This window comes from Phyllostomus discolor, chromosome 7, assembly GCF_004126475.2.
Source record: "Phyllostomus discolor isolate MPI-MPIP mPhyDis1 chromosome 7, mPhyDis1.pri.v3, whole genome shotgun sequence".
Lineage (NCBI taxonomy): Eukaryota > Metazoa > Chordata > Mammalia > Chiroptera > Phyllostomidae > Phyllostomus > Phyllostomus discolor.
In genome coordinates, this window is record NC_040909.2 from 132905452 (window position 1) to 132923230 (window position 17779).

Below are 17779 nucleotides of genomic sequence, written 5' to 3' on the forward strand. Positions count from 1 at the left end.
TGAAGGGAGGGAGGGAGGAAGAAAGGAAGAAAGAAAGGAGAGAAAGAAAGAAAAGAAAGAAAGAGGAGGGAGGGAGGGAGGGAGGAAGGAAGGAAGGAAGGAAGGAAGGAAGGAAGGAAGGAAGGAAGGGAGGGAGGAAGGGAGGGTTTGGGCTTTATGTCAGAGGTAAGAGACTGGGGTTTTGCTGCATTCATATTATATTTCCATACAATATAGCCACATATGAATACAGCAGGTCCTCGGTTAACATCACTTCATTATAACATTAATGAGATGCTGTTGGGACTGAACTCTCTTGTTTATATCAATGAGCCTGTGGTAACACTGGTTTTGTTCTACTTTATTTTGCTCAAAGTCAGAGAACCTAAACGATGTCAAATGAGAACTTACTATATATAAAATTGTCTATGTCAGAAGTATTCCATTCAAGAAATTTTTACACCCGTGTAACCAGCACCCAGCCCAGGAAACAGAACATTCATAGACCCGCCAGGGCCCACCCCATGTCCCTTACGGTCATTAGTCCCTACGTGCCCAGGGGCAAAGCCTGGGTCTCTCCTACACGGCTGTGGCAGCCTGTCCCGCCTGAGTTTGAACTTGTAGGTAAGAGAGAAATACGCTTCTATCTTCATTAAACCAATGTTCTTCTAGATTTTACATCATGCACAGCAAAGCCTCATCCTAAATTATGCACCGAGTTATTGCAGTTATAATCCATATCACCCCAAAAGACACCTGCAAAACTAATGTCATCTCTGTGTTGGATTCTCAGTGTAAAAAAACAAAACCCCATAAAACATGACTGCAGGTAATCCTATAATTGTCAAACTCTGACAATACGCAGGCAAAGTCCTTGTCATCCTGGGAAGTGGTAACAGCCCCGTCACCTCGTGTCTCCTCTGTCTCCTCGTGCCTGGGTCCTATCCAGCCCCTCAGGATGGCCTGCCTCCCTCCAGCCACTCCCCTCTGCCACCCATTCTGGGCACTTTGGCTTGTCTTATTACCCTTGAAAATTGCTGTCAACCTAAAATTTGGGACAATGATAATACCCCGTGTGCCTGCTTTGTAGAAGACACTACAGTGTACACCATTTTTTCCTGATCCGTACAGAAAACCCGAAACATGAAACATCACACTCTCCCCTGCTCCACAGACAAGAAAGCAGAAGACACAGCTGACTGTTAGTGACTTTCCTGAGGTCAGACAAAACGCTGGTGGCAGAGCCAGGATTCGAGCACCCCTCCAGGCCCCACCCTCTTTCCTCCGATAAACTGACATCTGGGAAACGCCGGCCACAGCAGGTCAACCTGGGCCAGGCACCCTGGCGACCCGAGATTCCCTTGGACTCCAGGCATCTCCTCTGCCTCGTTTCCTTGGCCCTTCCTGGCCAGTGTAATTTTTTGTCATCCTCTAACACAACCCTCCACCCACTGAGGTCAGACTCCTTAGGCTCCATCAGGAGCCCCTGTATCAGGCTCCTAGCATTCCCAGCTGCAACACGGGGCGAATCGTACTTTTACCAAGAGGCAACGGGCAGGGGAGTCCAACCCACGGCCCACGGGCCGCATACACTCCAGGACGGCCGTGAGTGAAGCCCAACACAAAATCATCAGTTTACTTAAAACACTATGAGATTGTTTTCCTTGGGTTAGTTTTTGTGTATTTAATGTGCGGCCCAAGACGACTCTTGTTCCAATGTGGCCCAGAGACCCCAAAAGGCTGGGCACCCCTGGGTAGAGGGACAAGGCAGGAGACCTGGAAACACTGAGCTCACATCCAGCTGGGCCAGGGCTTTATCTGGGAAGTGGATGGAGTAATTCATGTCTGGTGGGATTCCTGGGCGGACGGGAGGAAGGAGTGTTTCTGAAAAGCCACACAGCCGGGACGGCGCCCGTGACCGTGGGCAAGGGCCGTGTTACTGCTGTTTCTGACTTCGCTGCGGTCCGGCACCCCTCTCCTTTCCTTCCGCATGAAGGGAACGGGTCGGGGGACAGGAAACACTTTGAGAGGTCCGCAGCTCTATAGGTGCCCCCTAGCAATCTGTTCCCCACGAGCACGCACACGCACGGGAGCTCGGTCACACACTCGTGTGCTCCGGTTTGGTCAAACCGCACATTGCAACGCCCCCACGAGAATCCCTCCACGCTCCCAGGCCAGGCTCTCTGGACATGATGGGTAAGACCACTCACCGATTCCATAGCGAATCTTTCGAAAAACTGGGGAGCCTGCAGCCCGAAGATCTCATGTCTCAGCTGTCACACCAGAAAATTACCTGGATGAGGGGCAGGAAGAAAGTGACAAGAGTCATCCAGTGGGACTGGGCAGGAGATCCTGTCTCAGATCAGTAGGTGATTTCATTTGGAGGCCAGCGCCCCGATCGGGAATGCTCTTACAGCGCAGGGTGGCTGTCCAGGCACATGGAGGAAGGGACACAGCCAGGAAGCCACCACGCCAGCAACCCACATGGGGGCTGACATCGCCATCGCTGCATCGTGCCAGGGCTCAGGAATCACCTCATGTTCAGTTTCTAGCTGTACCCGGGAGAGCGATTCACAAGTCATCAACTTCCAGAGACCTAGGCTCCTGAACGAGGAAGGAGAGTGTGCCGACAGCTGGGACAGACAGACACCTGCAGCTGTGTGCGCATGGAAGGGCAGGGGTGTCCCCCGCAAAGGGGACCGGCTCCAGGAAAGGGGTAGACGGAGATGAAGATACATATTTCAGCCTCTCTGAACCTGAGAGAGGATTTTAATTAATGCATGCATATCGAAGCTTAATTAATCGCTGAGTGCACGGAGCGCTGGAAGTCTGGGATACCGGGTGTTACATAAGGGAACAGTGTCTGTGTCTGCAGAGCGGAGGGACGGGGAGCTAGGGGTGGTGAAAACAAGAAGAACTAAGGGACCCCTGTGGCCCTTCTCCAGTGACCCCTAGCTCAGAGTGGCACTTCCACCTGGGGCCAAAAACTGAGGGACACCCTTGACCCACCATCTCCGTCACTCCTGCATCCCATCCATCCCCAAGTCCTGTGTCCCTTGTCCCTCTCTCAGCCTCCACAGACACAGCTGGGGACCCAGCCTCCACCATTCCCACCTGGGCCGCCCCAACCGCCTCCTAACAGGTCCCCCACATCACCATTTCTTCTTGTGACATCTGGTCCCGCACGTGGCAGCTAGAATTATCTTTTTATTTTTTTATGTTTTATTATGGAGAATTTTGTAAACACCAAAACCAGAAAAGAATATCATGCACCCCAAACACCCACCACCCAGCCCCTACTACCATCAATTCAAAATTAATCCAACTCCACCCACACCCTGATCGTTCCCCTCCTGACATTATTATTTCAAAGCAAATTCCAGACATACTATGTTTTAGTCATACATAGTACAGCCTGTATCTCTAAGATAAGGTCTTTTATAAAATCAGAACTGCAATACTATTGTCATGCCTAAAAAGAGAATTCCTCAGTTCACCCAATATTCAATGTTCGGATTTCTAAGTCTCATAAATGTTAAAAAAAATGAACAACTGTTTTTTGAAAAATCCAGATCCAAATAAGGTCCACGCCTTGTAATGGGCAGACAGGCAGAATGAAAACTTTAAACCTGGCCGTGTCACTCCCCGCCTCTCCACCCCCAGCTCGACATTTTCCGGTGGCCTCTTAGTGCTTTAGGATAAAAACCCAGATCACTGAACACGGTCTGACTCTTGCCCACTTCCCCGGCCTCTTCTTGCTCCCCTGGGCTCACGGCTGCACACACGTGACCTGCTTTCAGACCCCGGAACCCGCCCAGTCCTTGTGCCCCAGGTCCTTTGCCCATGCTGTTCCCTGGGCCTGAGACATGGGACACTCTCTCACTCACCCTCTTTGCTTAGTGAACTCTTGTGCTTCCTTCACTCTTCCTTCAACCGCACAGTCCCCTCCGTAATAGCAATCAATACTTGTCAAATAAACGATCGAAACGTTTCCTTCCAACTCAAACGCTGAAGGCAACTGACCGAGTCTGTCTGAACTTTCAACCACACATTTGAATTAGATGGGGAAGCGACAGTCTCATCCCCAGGTTCTTATGGACATGCCACGGACTCGGGATGGCCAGACGACGTGGAAAGGGAAGGACGTGGCTGGAGGGCTCACATCTCCCCGTCTCCAAACCTACCACAAAGCTGGAGTGACCGAGACCGTGCGTGGTGCTGGCAGGAGCAGAAACACGTGTCTCCCTCCGCATCTTGCACCACGATCTTCCTGTGACGTTGGCCTCCCGGCCGCAACTTTACCCAGCACCCGTCTATAGGAAGTGAAGCCTTGTTGCTGGCGTGAATCCCCAGTGCTCTCCCAGCCACTGCTCAACGTCTTCGCTTGGGCTCTCCTCGCCTCGCCCGGGTGCACGAGCTGAGTCCGTGTCTATAGAAAGGCTGGGCCACCGCTCCTCACTCTCCACGCCTGACCTGAATTTGGGCACACGCGCCTGACCTGAATTTGGGCACACGCCCCTGCCCTTGGCCATGGACTTTGTGGCACTTCCCACGACGGGGGATGGTGGTTAGTTCCCTGTGCCCCTGGATTCTGGACTGGACCACTGACTTGTTTCGCCAATGGACTGGGGACGGAGGTGACAATGTGCAGGTCCCAGGTCCCTCCTCATTGCACTACTATGATGGGCCATGACAGGAGCTAAGTCTCCCTAGGTCCTGTCAGCTGCCACCTTTCCCCCTGGGCCCCAGACTGATGAGCGACATGGTGACACACCTGCACACATCCTAAAGTCCAGCCTGAGCCAGCCAAGACTCACTTAGACCAGCCAGACCACAACGGACCCAGAGACCCATGAGCACGACCATAAATACGCACTGAAGCAAACCACTGCAGCTCTGAGGTTTTCGTTACTTGGTAGACACGGACTAACACACGTGGGAACACTGACTGATGGACACCAATGAGTATCAACACAGGCTGGGGAAAACGGGAAGCCTTGTGCACGGACAGCACAGGGGTGACGCCCCCCACTGTTCCTGCAAGGCGGGCTTCGGGCCAGCTCCACCAACGAGCATCAAGGCTCACAGGCACGCTGTGAGGTGTCCAGGACAGTGCGGGTGTGGGGCAGAAGGGGGACTCCCACCCAGGTTGTCTAACACAGAACATCCCAGCCAGGCTTTCCTCTCTAAAAGGATCTTGCAGACACTCAGAAACGGCTATCACATGAGTCCCTGGTCCACCCCGGCCCGCGTTCCACTCCCTCTGATGCATCTTCATGAGAGGCTCCCAGGACAGGGCGCAGAGGCCAGCGGGCTGCAAGTCGGATGCCCCGAGTCCCGACCCGGCTCCACCCGAGCAAACCCTCGTCCCCGTCAGCGAGCCTCCCAGGTGCTCGGGTCCCTCGGTTTGTGAAAGGAGGCCGCTGATCTTAGCCTGGCCTGCGTCACTCGGCTGGCGTGAACCTCCGGAGAGGTGGTGTGTGAAGCAGCCGTGCGAGCTGTGTGACAGTGGAGTCGGGCCGCATCCCGCTCCTTCACCTGTGAGCCCGCTCCAGTTAGGTCAGCTTCTATGTCTGCATCCGGGTCGCGCCCGCACTGCTTTGGCACCCATTCACGCTTCGGGATGGATGCTTCTTCAGACAGAGATCATTTCTCTCCAGCTATGAACGTGATCCAGGTCCATCACGAAAAACAGTGAGGCACGCAACTGAAAGTTCTCATTATCCCAACACCCAGAGACAAATACTGTTAGGGTTTTAAGGCTGTTTCCTTTCTGGGGACTCTGGAAGGGTAAAATAAGTGATGCATTTCAAGTAACATAATTTTCTTAGAACCAGAGAACTCCTAGTATCTAGGAAAAAAAATTCCATTTTGCTTTCATGGATTCAATCTTCCATGAAGCAAATATTTGTTTTGTACCATCCATTACCAGGGATTCTTCTAGATGCCTGAAGAAGAGCCAAGAACAAAAGAACGTTCCCAATCTCAAGGAAACATCCTCATCTTTGAAACGGGGGTAGTAATTAAAGTACTCCCCTCATCCAGCCCCTGTGAGAATTAGTAACGCCCTATAGCGAAAGCACTGAGCCAACACACCTGCCTCCCAGGATTCGAGGAATGAATGGTCCTAGTGGTGGTGGTGATATTACTGTCTCATTTAATCCGCACAACCCTCCCACAGGAAGCTGGCACTCAGAGGTGAAAGAATTTGTCCAAGGTCTTGCAGGTTAACACTTAGGAGCCTCAGGCACAATCCTCCCTGGGGCCCTCTGAGAGTGGACAACACACCTCAGAGTTAGTTGTGCCCTCTGGGGGTGAGAAAGCTGGGGCATTTATGCACCAGTGCCTGAGCAAGGCCAGGGCGAGGGCTCGGACAGAGATTCTGAAAGCCCTTCCGTGCCTTCCGGGGTGGGCTCGAGTGATGGGCTCGAGTGATGGGCAGGGGTCCATCACTTACGCCCAGAGTCTGTAAGTAAGTGCTCAATAAATACACCAGTGGGCGCGTGATACCAACCCCTGCGCTCTTCTCCACAACCTCTCACTTCCTGCCGCCACCAGCGATGAGAGATTTAAAGTGTCTGCCTGCTAGAGCGAGCCAGAATTCATTATCGGCAAGCCCTGCATTTCTCATCCACCCACAGGCCTGCTTTTCCGCTGAAATGCTATTCTGTGACTTACGGTATGTCAGTCGGGACAGCGGTCCCTGCGTGCCAGGCAGAAATGAGAGACGTAAATCATTCGGTGCACAAACCCTTCGTTCCTGCCAAGTCCCCAAATAGGTGTCGAGTCCTTATTCGACAGGACTTGCGGATGTTGGGGTTCGCGCATCCTTTTCCAGAGGATGTTAGGAACTCTTGAGTCATCTGCAGCTGGCTACAGCCTGGACAAGTCCTTATTTCCTACAACATCACTGCAAACAGTCTCCCTGTTCACTGGTGTGGTTCTTCCCCGTCCTGCAGAAGCGCTACTCAGAAAATCAAGGACCGAAAGAAGGTAGTCCAGCGTGTATTTATGCCGATATTCCTCTCATCTATCCAAAGCCTAACTTGTCTAGCCTCCCTCCCTTGCAATTCCCCTTCTTCCAGGGGAAATAAAAAGCTTCCTCCAACATCCCCAGTCCAGCACGCTATCCATTTCTGAGCTCTTACTAATAGTAATAACAACAATAGCAATAGTGACCCCTTACTGAGCAATTCCTATGTACTAGACCCATTCTGGACATGTTCATTACCTCGTTCAGTCCTCACCATAACCCAGCGAGCAGCTGCGATTGTCCACGTCTTACAGATAAGGAAACTGAGGCTCCCTCCCCGAAGTGATGTAACATTTCCCAAGTCACGTGCCTAGTTGGTGATGGCACATTCAGGACTCAGACTGGGAATGGCTTGAAATTGAGGTTCAAGGCTTTACTCACTACGCTAAACAAGGCAGTGTGGGTTATGATCGAATATAACTCGTTCTGTATTACTTTCTGATTGCTTCAAATAGGTACGTCTAATCTCCTTTCCTGCGCCTATTATTGAATGGTGAATCCACAGATGTCTGAGTCGGTTATCAAGATTTCATATCAATTACTAGGGCTCTCAGTTTCCATAGCCATGAACAAGCAGTAAGTCCTGCCTCTCTACCTGCTCCGAGGAAACCCAAGTTATGCACCTGTGGCCTTTGCCCAGGTAACTCTGGACTCCTATGTCTTCCGACCCTACCTGCCCGCTGCCTATCAGCAAGGGTTCAGGATGGGCAGCTCCTCCTGCCTCTGTCTGCCCAGGATGACCCAGCCAGGGTCTGGAGTAGAAGGAAGCAGACAAGACCCCAGCCAAGCCAAGGAAGGCCCCGTTCCCTTGCCTCCCTCACTGGTTAAAACAACAATCAAAGATGGTCTGGGTCTCTCCTCTCCAAAGGGGGTCACTGGGAAGGACCCATGATTAGAAGCACCAGCCCCGGCTGGTGTGGCTCAGTGGATTGAGTGCCAGCCTATGAACCAGAGAGTCACTAGTTTGATTCCCAGTCCGGACACATGCCTGGGTTGTGGGCCAGGTGCCCAGCTTGGGGGCACGCAAGAGACAACCACACACTGATGTATCTCTTCCTCTCTTTCTCCTCCCCTTCCGCTCTCTCTAAAAATAAAAATAAATAAAGTCTTAAAAAAAAAGAAACAAACAAACAGTGGGGCCACTGCTTTGTTGGATGATGAATCGCAATGACTGTGACCATGTGACTTAACACATCCTGTTCCCCGACTGGACGCACACTGGGCCAGGCGGCGAGGAGGGGAAGTCAAGCAGGTTCTGCTGACAGGCCAGCGTGGGCAGGAGGACAGGTTCAGGAACAACAGACAGGATGAGCACAGTGTCCTGGGACCTGCCTCATAAACACCCAGTAAGTGCCGTATGCATGCTGCTGCCCACTGGCCAGAACATCCCGTAATGAGGATGCTCTGTTAGGGAAATGCATCCGTTCATCCATTCGTTGGTTGAAAAAAAATATTTACTAAGCTAAATATCAAGAATAGAATGATGGTTAGCAAACCAGATGGGCTCTGCTTAGAGCCTGTATTTAAGAGAATCAGACCTTAATCAAATAACCTGGCAGGTGATTAGAAAAACGCAATGTACTGGGTGCTGCAGGGACCTACAGACCAGAGATAATTAGTAAATCCTCAGCATCTTAAAGGTTGCACCTGAGAATTTTATGACTGCTAGCTAAACTCCTTAAACTAAATGATCGCTGGAAAAACAGCGTCAGAGTGACCCAAGGAGAGAACAGCCATGGAACCGGGAGAGCCGGGCCCGGGGAGGCCCGCTAGGCTCCCTCACCAGCACCACGACCCGCTCCCCAAGCCGGCAGGAGCAGGCTCAGCTCAGGCTGTGCCGTATCCACAGAACCACACGATCCCTCCGGGGTTCCCCGGAAGACTGCAAGTGTGGCACGTGAAATCTCCCCAGACCTGCCCAGGGTTTGTGGCGCTACCAGCTGTTCTAACAGTACGACCCAGGGCCTCTCAAACAAACTACAGTGTGTTTCCTCCCAGTGAGCACTCGGAGCACAGAGCCATCTGTGCGGCTGCTCCCCTGGGCTCCCTGCGTGGGAGAGGGCAGCCCGGCGCCGGGGGAGTTTCCTGAGCAATGACAAGAGGAGAGACTCTGGGGCAGGGAGACGTACCTCCCCACACTGGCTCTCCCATGTAACTGCTGTGTGGTCTCGGGCGATGAAGTTCACCTCTCTGGGCCTGTGTCTTCCCCTCTGGAAAAAAGGCATGGGAGCAGCCTAGGATGGTGCCCCCCTACCCACACACACACTGTCTTGATGTTCACAAGTCCGTTCAAGGCCAAGCACACGCTACTGAAGTCACACCGGAAACTTTCCTCCTGAGAGCTTGCTCTTGGCCACCCCGGGGCAGGCTAACACTGCCCACAAACTACGATTCCCAAGTAGGGCCCCCAGCCAGGGGTGGGAGAGATGTCGGCCCAGAGCAGGGCGTGGTGGCCAACTGCCGCCACCGTGACGACCCACAATTAGAAAGGACGTCAGCAGGTCCTGACTCAGCAAGGCGAGCACCCTGGACGTGGTTCCTGTGGCCGGTCATCGTGTTGTTGGCCCCCGGCCACTTCCCCAGGGACAGACAGCCAGGGAGGCTGTAACTGAGGCCTGGGAGTCACCTTGCAGCAGCAGCACGGGGGCCCCTTCCATTGCAGCGACTCTGCCCCCAGCCCCAAGCAGTGAGAAGCACCGCCGTCACTATGAACCCAGCCTTAAAGGAGAACATAGTGCTGGCTGAGCAGACAGTAACTGAGAAAGACACGAGAGCTGGCGTATATTGCATGTCTCCTGTCTGTTATCGGACACTACATAGGCAATAACTTCTGACATCCTTCTCTCAGCCCTAGGAGACAGGTATTGCTAGGGTCCCATTCCACAGAAATGGAAACTGAGGCTACACAGGATGAGCGTCTTGCCCGAGTTTCCCCAGCCAGTGCGTGGAACCTAGACTTGTCGGATTCCAGGAGCCGCCTCTTTCCTCCGAATCCCATCGGCCTCTCAGAACAGCGGCCGCCTCGGGAGACAGGTGTCTGCTGTCTGGATCTCTCCCCTGGCTCCGGGACTAAAGAAAGACCTGTGACAAGCCAGCGAGACCAGCCTCAGCACCCCAGCTCCCTCCCACCCCCCTGGAGTAGGTCCGGTCAGCCGCGCCCACCCAGCCACCCAGCCGTGTTTGCAGCCGCATGACTCCTTCCACTCAGTGACAGGCATATCTTCACATTTTACTGCTGCTGAGAAAAAAAACCACATCTTCCTAGCAATGAAACTTAACGTGGCAGAGCTCCCGATCTCACCTCCAACGCCGTGATGATGTCAAAGATGCGTGCTATGACCATAGGCATCTCAGAATCAAACTGTGCTTGAACAACAATCAGATTTAAAGAAGAAAAAAACACTGTACTTGAACGGTGGTAAAATTTTTAAAAAATAATAATGATAATGGTAATATCGCTTTTTAAAACTGGAGAGAAAAAAGAAGCCAAGGAAAGACAGCGTATCTCAGAAATGCTCAAATCCCATCGGGTGAGAGCCCAGCGAGGTCCTCAGAGGCTGTGCCCCTGCAAAGGGAGGACCCTAAACAGCCCCCTTCAGCCCACCCAAAGGACCCACCAAGGCACCCCAGCCCCCGCCTGAGGCTTCGCCCCGTAGCCTCCGTCTGTCTGCGGCTCCGAAACCCCAGGCTTGGAATTCAATATTGGCACTTCGGATAAGAAAAGGAAGGGAATTCTGCACGCATCACGTCTACAGGTAGCAGGGTCTAATGAATGCCCATTATACCCTACAACTACGAAATAAATATTCGACTCTACAATCCAGATTCATTCATTCGTTCTTGTAACAATTCAGCAGATGCTGTTACGTGTCCATCCAAGTCGAGCATCTCCCCCCAGTGTAAGGGAGAAAGGTGAGTCAGTAGCTGCTGGAACCCATAAAAATGGACTTTGGACAAAGCACAGACACAATACAGAGGCTCGATACAGAGGCTCTGAGGGGTGAATGGGGAAGCCCCAGACAGAAAAGACAGGAAGAGGGACTTCGGAGTGCACAGAGCCGCACGTTCAAAGTCACAACCTAACGAAGAGCTGTCCCCGGGCAAACGTGTGCTGCCCCTCCCCCACCCGCCATGCCCAGGGCACAGCGCCGACACTTCTGTCATCACGATGTCTGGCCCGCTAAACGGTGCTCCCGGGCACCCTGCACCCCCTGTCTGTGCGCCCCACTCCCGCTGGCCCGCCAGGCCAGGCCGGCCTCCGGCTCCAGGTCCCCAGCCCTCCCACCCGGAGGTGGTTTCATCCCGGGGACCCAGCCAAGCAGTTTCACATCTCGGTTTCCACTTCCTCGTCCCCAGGAGCGGGACAGGGAGCGGCAGCCGCGTGGGACTGCTGTCCAGTTCCTGGCACGTCGTGGGTTCTGCCTACAGGGGACGGTCTGTGCGGCGAGGCCCTGGTCCGGCTTATTCACCAGAGGATTCTCAGTCCTTCGAGTATGTCTGCTTAAAAGGACTGGTTACGCATATATGTATTTTTAAAATTAATTATGGTAAAAAAAACCACGTGGCATAGAATTTACCATTCTAATAAGTGTACAGTTCGGTAAAGTACATTCAGATTATTGTATGATCAATCTCCGGAGCTTTTTCATTATATAAAACTAAAACTCAACATCCATTTAACAACAATTCTGCCCCTAGCAACGCCCTCTCCCAGCCCCTGGCAACCACCATTCTACTTTCTGTTTGTATGAATTTGACTACCCAGGGTATCTCATGTATGAGTATGTGGAATCACACAGTACTTTGTCTGTTTTGTGACTGGCTTAGCACGCACAGGATAATGTCTTGACGGTTCATCTAGTTGTCACACGGGCCAGAATTTCTCTGACCTTGACCCCCAAGGCCATGGCACTGGGGCAGAGTACATGGCACGTACAGCAGGCCCAGAGCAGCATTTGCCGAATGGGTTACAAAAGGGCAGGTTCAACCAAGGAAAGCTTCCTGGAAGAAGAGGGCTTTGAAAGAGGGAGAGGACAGTCTGGCCGAGAAGAAGGAAGAGCCAGTATCTGACTCATCGGTGTCACCTCCTTCCCGGAGGCAGAGGCAGCTTGTGTCTAAGACTCAACACCCTAATAAACTCACCCGAGATGATGATGCCACAGGCTCTACAGGTACAGAATTAGTATCTGTTGAATGAATACATGATCGGAATGAGACATCAGACAGACTTCTGTACGCGTGTTCAAACGAGAAACGAAGGCTCCTTTTAAACTATGGGGAAATAAGTCACGTGACCTCCATGTACCTGCCCCCCCCCCCCAGCTGAACAGAAAGCCCCAGAAGAAACGACCTTTCGCCCGACTCTAGGGAACCTATGACAGGGGACACCATTGCTGAGACAATCCGAACCCTCTAACTTCCTCCAACTTCTTTCTGGAAACCCATCTCTGCTTCCCAGGAATCTTGCTGCCTGTCAACTTACTGGGATCAGCCAATGTCTCTAAGACTTCTTCTGAAAGTCCAATCTCTCCAAAACCAAGACTCGTTCCTCCTGAGGAGGATCAAAGTCGCTTCTGTTTCGCAGTTATTGTCTCCGAGGTGCAGCCAGTGTTACCTGCTCTGAAGACAAAAACCAACTGAGGAAAATTCCGTTGGCTCAGCCTCAGGTGCCACAGCGCCTGAGTTCTGACAGTTGTGTTGCCCGGGAGACGGGGTGACAGAGCAGGCTGCATCACAATCAGGTACCTGCTGCTCTGGTCACATAGGAGGCCGAGCTGACACGGGCCCCCTTTTGCCTTGTTACAAACATGTACAATCTCAAAGGGGACCCCCATGGCAGAGACAAGGGCCACAGCTCCCGAAGGAAACAGAGAGTGGGGGAAGGGTGGGGGAGGGAAGGAAGGAAGGAAGGAAGGAAGGAAGGAAGGAAGGAAGGAAGGAAGGGGAGGAAGGGAAAAGGAAACATGGTATAAGCTACAGATTATCTTCATTACTGGGAAGACAGTAGCAATTAACTTCCACTTTAAATAAAAGCAAACGGAAGCAGACCAAGCTTTTATGTAACTTTTTTCTATGACAACCTTGTCAACATATAATTCATATAGCATCCCATTCACCAATTTAAAGTATACAATTCGATGGCTTTAGTATAGTTCACAGAGTTGGGCAACAATCGCCACAATTGATTTTAGAGTATTTCCGTCGCCCCCAAAAGAAACCTCATACCCATCAGCAGTTACTCCCCAACCTCTACCCAGTCCTGGATAAATACATAAATAAATAACAACAACAATAATGAAACAGTGAACTTTCCGTCTCTATAACTTTACCTGTTCTGGAGATTTCGTACAAATGGCATCGTACAATAGGTGCATTTGTTTCAATTCTGTCTTCTGTGCAACAGCCACAAACAGATCCTGTTTCCTGAACTCCTGGCTGAACTCAGGCCTCTGGCTCTGAGAGTCGGGCCTCCCTCTCTGCAGTGGTCACTGTGGCCCTGAGCCAGAGGGGCGATCACAGGGGCTGGAGACCCTCGAGGAGGCCGGGGAAGGCCTGCTGCCCGCGGGACTCCCCGCAGCCTGGGCCCTGCCGCAACCAGGGCTTGGTGTGCGGTGGAAAGAGTGTGGGCTCTTGTCAAACAGATGCTCCAAGGAAGCCCCAGAGAAGGCCCCTGTGAGGTTCCCCCACCATCCTTCCTCTTTCTCCACTGCCCTTGGGGTTCCCCTTCTCCCAGGAAGTGCAAGTTCCTGCAATTCCCGGGTGTGGGCCCAAGTGACTCAAAACCTTTCCAGGAATTTGCCGGTAAACTAGTTCAGAGGGGCCTGTGGGCCCAGTGGGGTCATTGAGACTTGAAGCTGGAGGTTTCCAGCAAAGCCCTCTGTCCATCCTCCCCAAGTGGTTCTGGAAACGGTCTTTTCTCTCATCCTCCTGGGATGTTGTCATGAATGTGTGAAATTCAAGACGACGGCAGCCAGCCAGTGTCACTACCAGCAAAGGGAAGGCGACAGACCAAGGACAGACGCACGGACTACAGGAAACGGACCCAACTGCACCACACTCCCCTCGCCCCCATCTTCCCCTTCTCTGTGACTCAAAGGGGCCCTTAGAGGCTAACGGTGCAAGGGCCAACGAGGAGAAGACGGAGAGGGGAAATGAGACGTGCATCCCCCTGCCACCCCCCTCACCACACTCCCTCTCTGCGGGCCACAGTGACCCGGCTGCCGTGGTCAACCCCACTCTCAGCTCTGGCTGGGCCCTCGTGCATAGCCCTCGCTGTCTCCAGACTCCAGTGCCTCTTCCCTCCCCACCCAGGTCATCTGCCCCGGCCACTGCACCACTCCTGGAGATCCGCCGCACCTGCCCACACCTTGGCAAAGATGAGAAGGCCCACAAGCACAGGAAAGGATGCTCAAGGGCATTAGTCATGAGGAAAATGCAAATCAAAACCACAACGGCAGACCACTCCATACCACTTCATACGCCACAGGTCAGCTATAATAATAACTCAAAAAACCCACATGAATAACAAGTGTTGGTGAGGATGTGGAGAAAGCAGAACCCTCATACATGGCTGGGGGGGGAATGGAAAATGGTGCGGCCACTTTGGGAAAACGTCTGGCAGGTCCTCAAATAGTTAAACACAGAGTTACCAGCTGACGCGTTGGCTCTGTCTGTAGGCATACACCCCAAAGGCTTGGAAAAGGGCTTCCAGACAAATACTCGTATGTGACTCTTCGCAGCGACGGTGCTTGTTTGTAAGGGCCAGGGGGTGGAGACAGCCCACGTGTCTATCAACAGATGGATGAACAGAATACAACGGAATAGGATTCAGCCACAGGAAAGAACGAAGCACTGATACCTGCTTCAGCCTGGATGAACCTCAAAAAACGATGCTAAGTGAAATGAAAGGAGCCAGACACAAAAGGCCACGCATGGTAGGATTCCACTTACAGGAAACACCCAAAACAGCTAAATCCGCAGAGACAGAAAGCGGACCAGTGGTTGCCAGAGCTCATGGTATCACTATCAAGAACGTCGTAACCAAACATTCAATAGAAGGCGGCATAAATACGGATGATAAGCAGTGTGTTTACCGACTGTAATTTACGGAGGCAATCTCGAGCACCCGATGTCCAGGTACCCTCTGGCTCCTGTCCCCCGTCCCACGTCTCTGTCCACGCAGCATCTCCTCCTGCCTTTTCCCTTGTCTTGGGCTTCTCTGCAGCTCCTCCTAAATTCTCCCCGCCCAGACTCACCCACTGTCCTTAGAAATCCAGACCTTTCCCCTGTCCCCCTGTCACCTCTGCCCTTCCTCCTCCTCTGTGCCCCCAGAACTCTCTCCCACAGATCACCCTCTGGAAGAGGATTTGCAGGAGCATTGAAGGAGCCGGGTGGCGAACCATGGTTGCTGCAGGTCCTGGTTCATTGTCCATCGAGAGGCTTGGAGTCGGGAAAAGAGCTGGGAGGCAGTGAGCCGGGGCTCAGATCTAGAAGTTGCTTGTGAATTCCGGGACCTCAAATGGGTCAGTAGGCAGGCGGAAGCCTGCATTTCCTCAGAGTTGCTTCTTTCCATGGCTCCCCACAAGGAATAATAAAGATGAAGCTGGAGATGGCCCCCCTGTCCACTGCTTCAGCTCCCTTGTCCTAGAGATGCGGAAAGTGAGCGCTCAGAGGTGGGGCAAGTGGCTTCAGGTCACAGCTGTCGGCGAAATCGGATCCAGAACCGAAGTCTGCATAAAAGTGCAGCGTTAGGTCTGTTTGCAACAATCACTATAGCCTGTATTCATGCCGCTTTCTATTTCGTTTATGGCATTCTGATATTTAAAGAGACATGGCGTAAAGGCTAACTCAGTGGTACTAAATAAATACAGGTGGACCCAAAACACCACAATTGTCGTAGAATTGTTGGAGTCTTTTTACTTTGGTATCCTTAGCCAACCCTTTCACTCTACAGGTGAGGACACTGGGATCCTGAGAGGGGGCAGCAGGGCTACCCCTCGGGCCCCGGGCACACGCTGCTGCCCTGGGCTGTGCGAGCCTCTCCCTCCACCCCGAAGTGCCCCTCCTCCCCTGTCCACTCCAGGACCCTCTCCTCCACAGAGTCGTGCAGCAGACTTCTCCTTCAGGGTCCCTCTCCTCCGTTACACCAGGAGCGCTGACTCCTAGTCTAATGCCGAGGAAGTTCTCTCTACAAGGGTCGCCTGGGGGCACGGCCAGAATACACAGTGGGAAGGCAGGTCCACACCAGTGTCGGCTGAGTTCACGCCACAAGCCCACCACAGTCAGTGTGTATGAGCATCTTTCTGTTCAGTGTTTAGGCCAGATGATGAGGTGGATGAGGAGGGTGTTGATGATGATGATTCTTCTCCACCGTTGTTGTCATCATCACCATCATCATCATCATCATCATCATCATCATCTTAGTTTGCTAGGGCTGCCATAAGAAAGTACCAACAACCGTTTGGCTTAAAGCAAGAGAAGTATTCTCCCATAGTTCCAGAGGCTGGGAGTCTGAAACCAAGGTGTCGGCAGGGCCGTGCTCCCGACGATGTCCCTGGGGAGACCCTCCCGGGCCCCTCCCCAGATGGTGGTGGGTGCCAGTGATCCTTGGCGATCTCCCTTGGCTGGGAGATGCATCACTCCAGTCACATGGCTGCCTCCTCCCTCTGTCTTTGCATCACCTTCTCGCTGTGCATATCTGTCTCTATGTCCAAATGTCTCTCTTCCAAGGGCACCAGTCATGTGGATTAGGGCTGCCCACCCTAGTAACATTATCTTAACTTCACCACCTCTGTAGGGGCTTTATTTTTAAATAAGGTTACACCCTGAAGCACTGGGTGGGGGGAGGACTTCAACACAGCCTTATGGAGGACACAATTCAAACTCGAACCATCCTCACCATAAGGACGGCTCCTGTTGCCACCTGTGGCCACCGTGTGCCAGGCACCACCCTCACTGCTGTCCAGGCACCGCCGCCCAGCGTGCTCACCACAGCCCCGAGGGACGGCCGTCTCAGCCTCTCTGTCTGACAACCAGCAAAACTGAGACCCCGAGAGGCTGGGAACTTGCCCAAGGCCAGCAAGTAGCCATGAAAAGGCCAAGTTAGGACTCCACCTAAATCCAGGATCCAAAAATCGTACCCAGCCGTCTACATCACAGAAGGTGTTTTCTCATGATGTGACTACCCTCGGCACATTTTCTATTTCAGCTCCAACACAGTTCCCATCGCATATGTTGCTTCCTTCAGATCAGAAGTCTAAAATATCAGCTCTGAACTCAGCTCACCCCAACCAGCTCCCAACTTGTTCCAGGACGGGAACACCCCACACATACATATGTTACGACCATTAAGATTCGTTCGGGAAAAAGAAAACGCCTGTAGACTTCCCAGACTGATTCACGCGGCCCTGCTTATTATGCAAACGCTTGAACCTGCGGTGGCCGATCCCGGGGTGTGCAAGCCACCCCCCTTCTCAGGACGGTGCTTCCAGGGGCCCCGGCTCCCGGCTGCCCAGGAAGCCACGAGTGGCCAACGCCAAGAGCGTGGGCACGGAGTCAGGAAGCGGCGCTGCAGTCTTGGCTTCCGTTTCCTCCTCCACATGAATCCCCCGTAGCGTCGGGGCCCCGCTCCTTCTGGTCCTGGTAGGACAACTCGAAAGAATTCCTTAAACTCATCAAAAAAAAAAAAAAAAAAGATGGTCAAACTCTCAGCTAAGAGAAGGGAGGAATGATTCATTCATCAAACCCGAAGCACACATCTGGTCTCCG

The 17779-nt window shown here is 52.7% G+C and overlaps 1 protein-coding gene across 5 annotated transcripts in view; it reads right to left on the minus strand.

Annotated features, from left to right (window-relative positions):
* Positions 1-17779, minus strand: part of ASAP1 (ArfGAP with SH3 domain, ankyrin repeat and PH domain 1) — a 269830-nt gene that overhangs the window by 240183 nt on the left and 11868 nt on the right. Inside the window, exon 2 of one of the 5 annotated variants that reach the window (XM_036031427.1) lies at positions 2190-2272. The exons of the other annotated variants lie outside the window; for them this stretch is intronic. Coding sequence (XP_035887320.1) covers positions 2190-2245 — 56 coding nt within the window. The 5' untranslated portion in view covers positions 2246-2272. The remainder of the gene's footprint in view (positions 1-2189; positions 2273-17779) is intronic. 5 annotated transcript variants of the gene reach the window in all.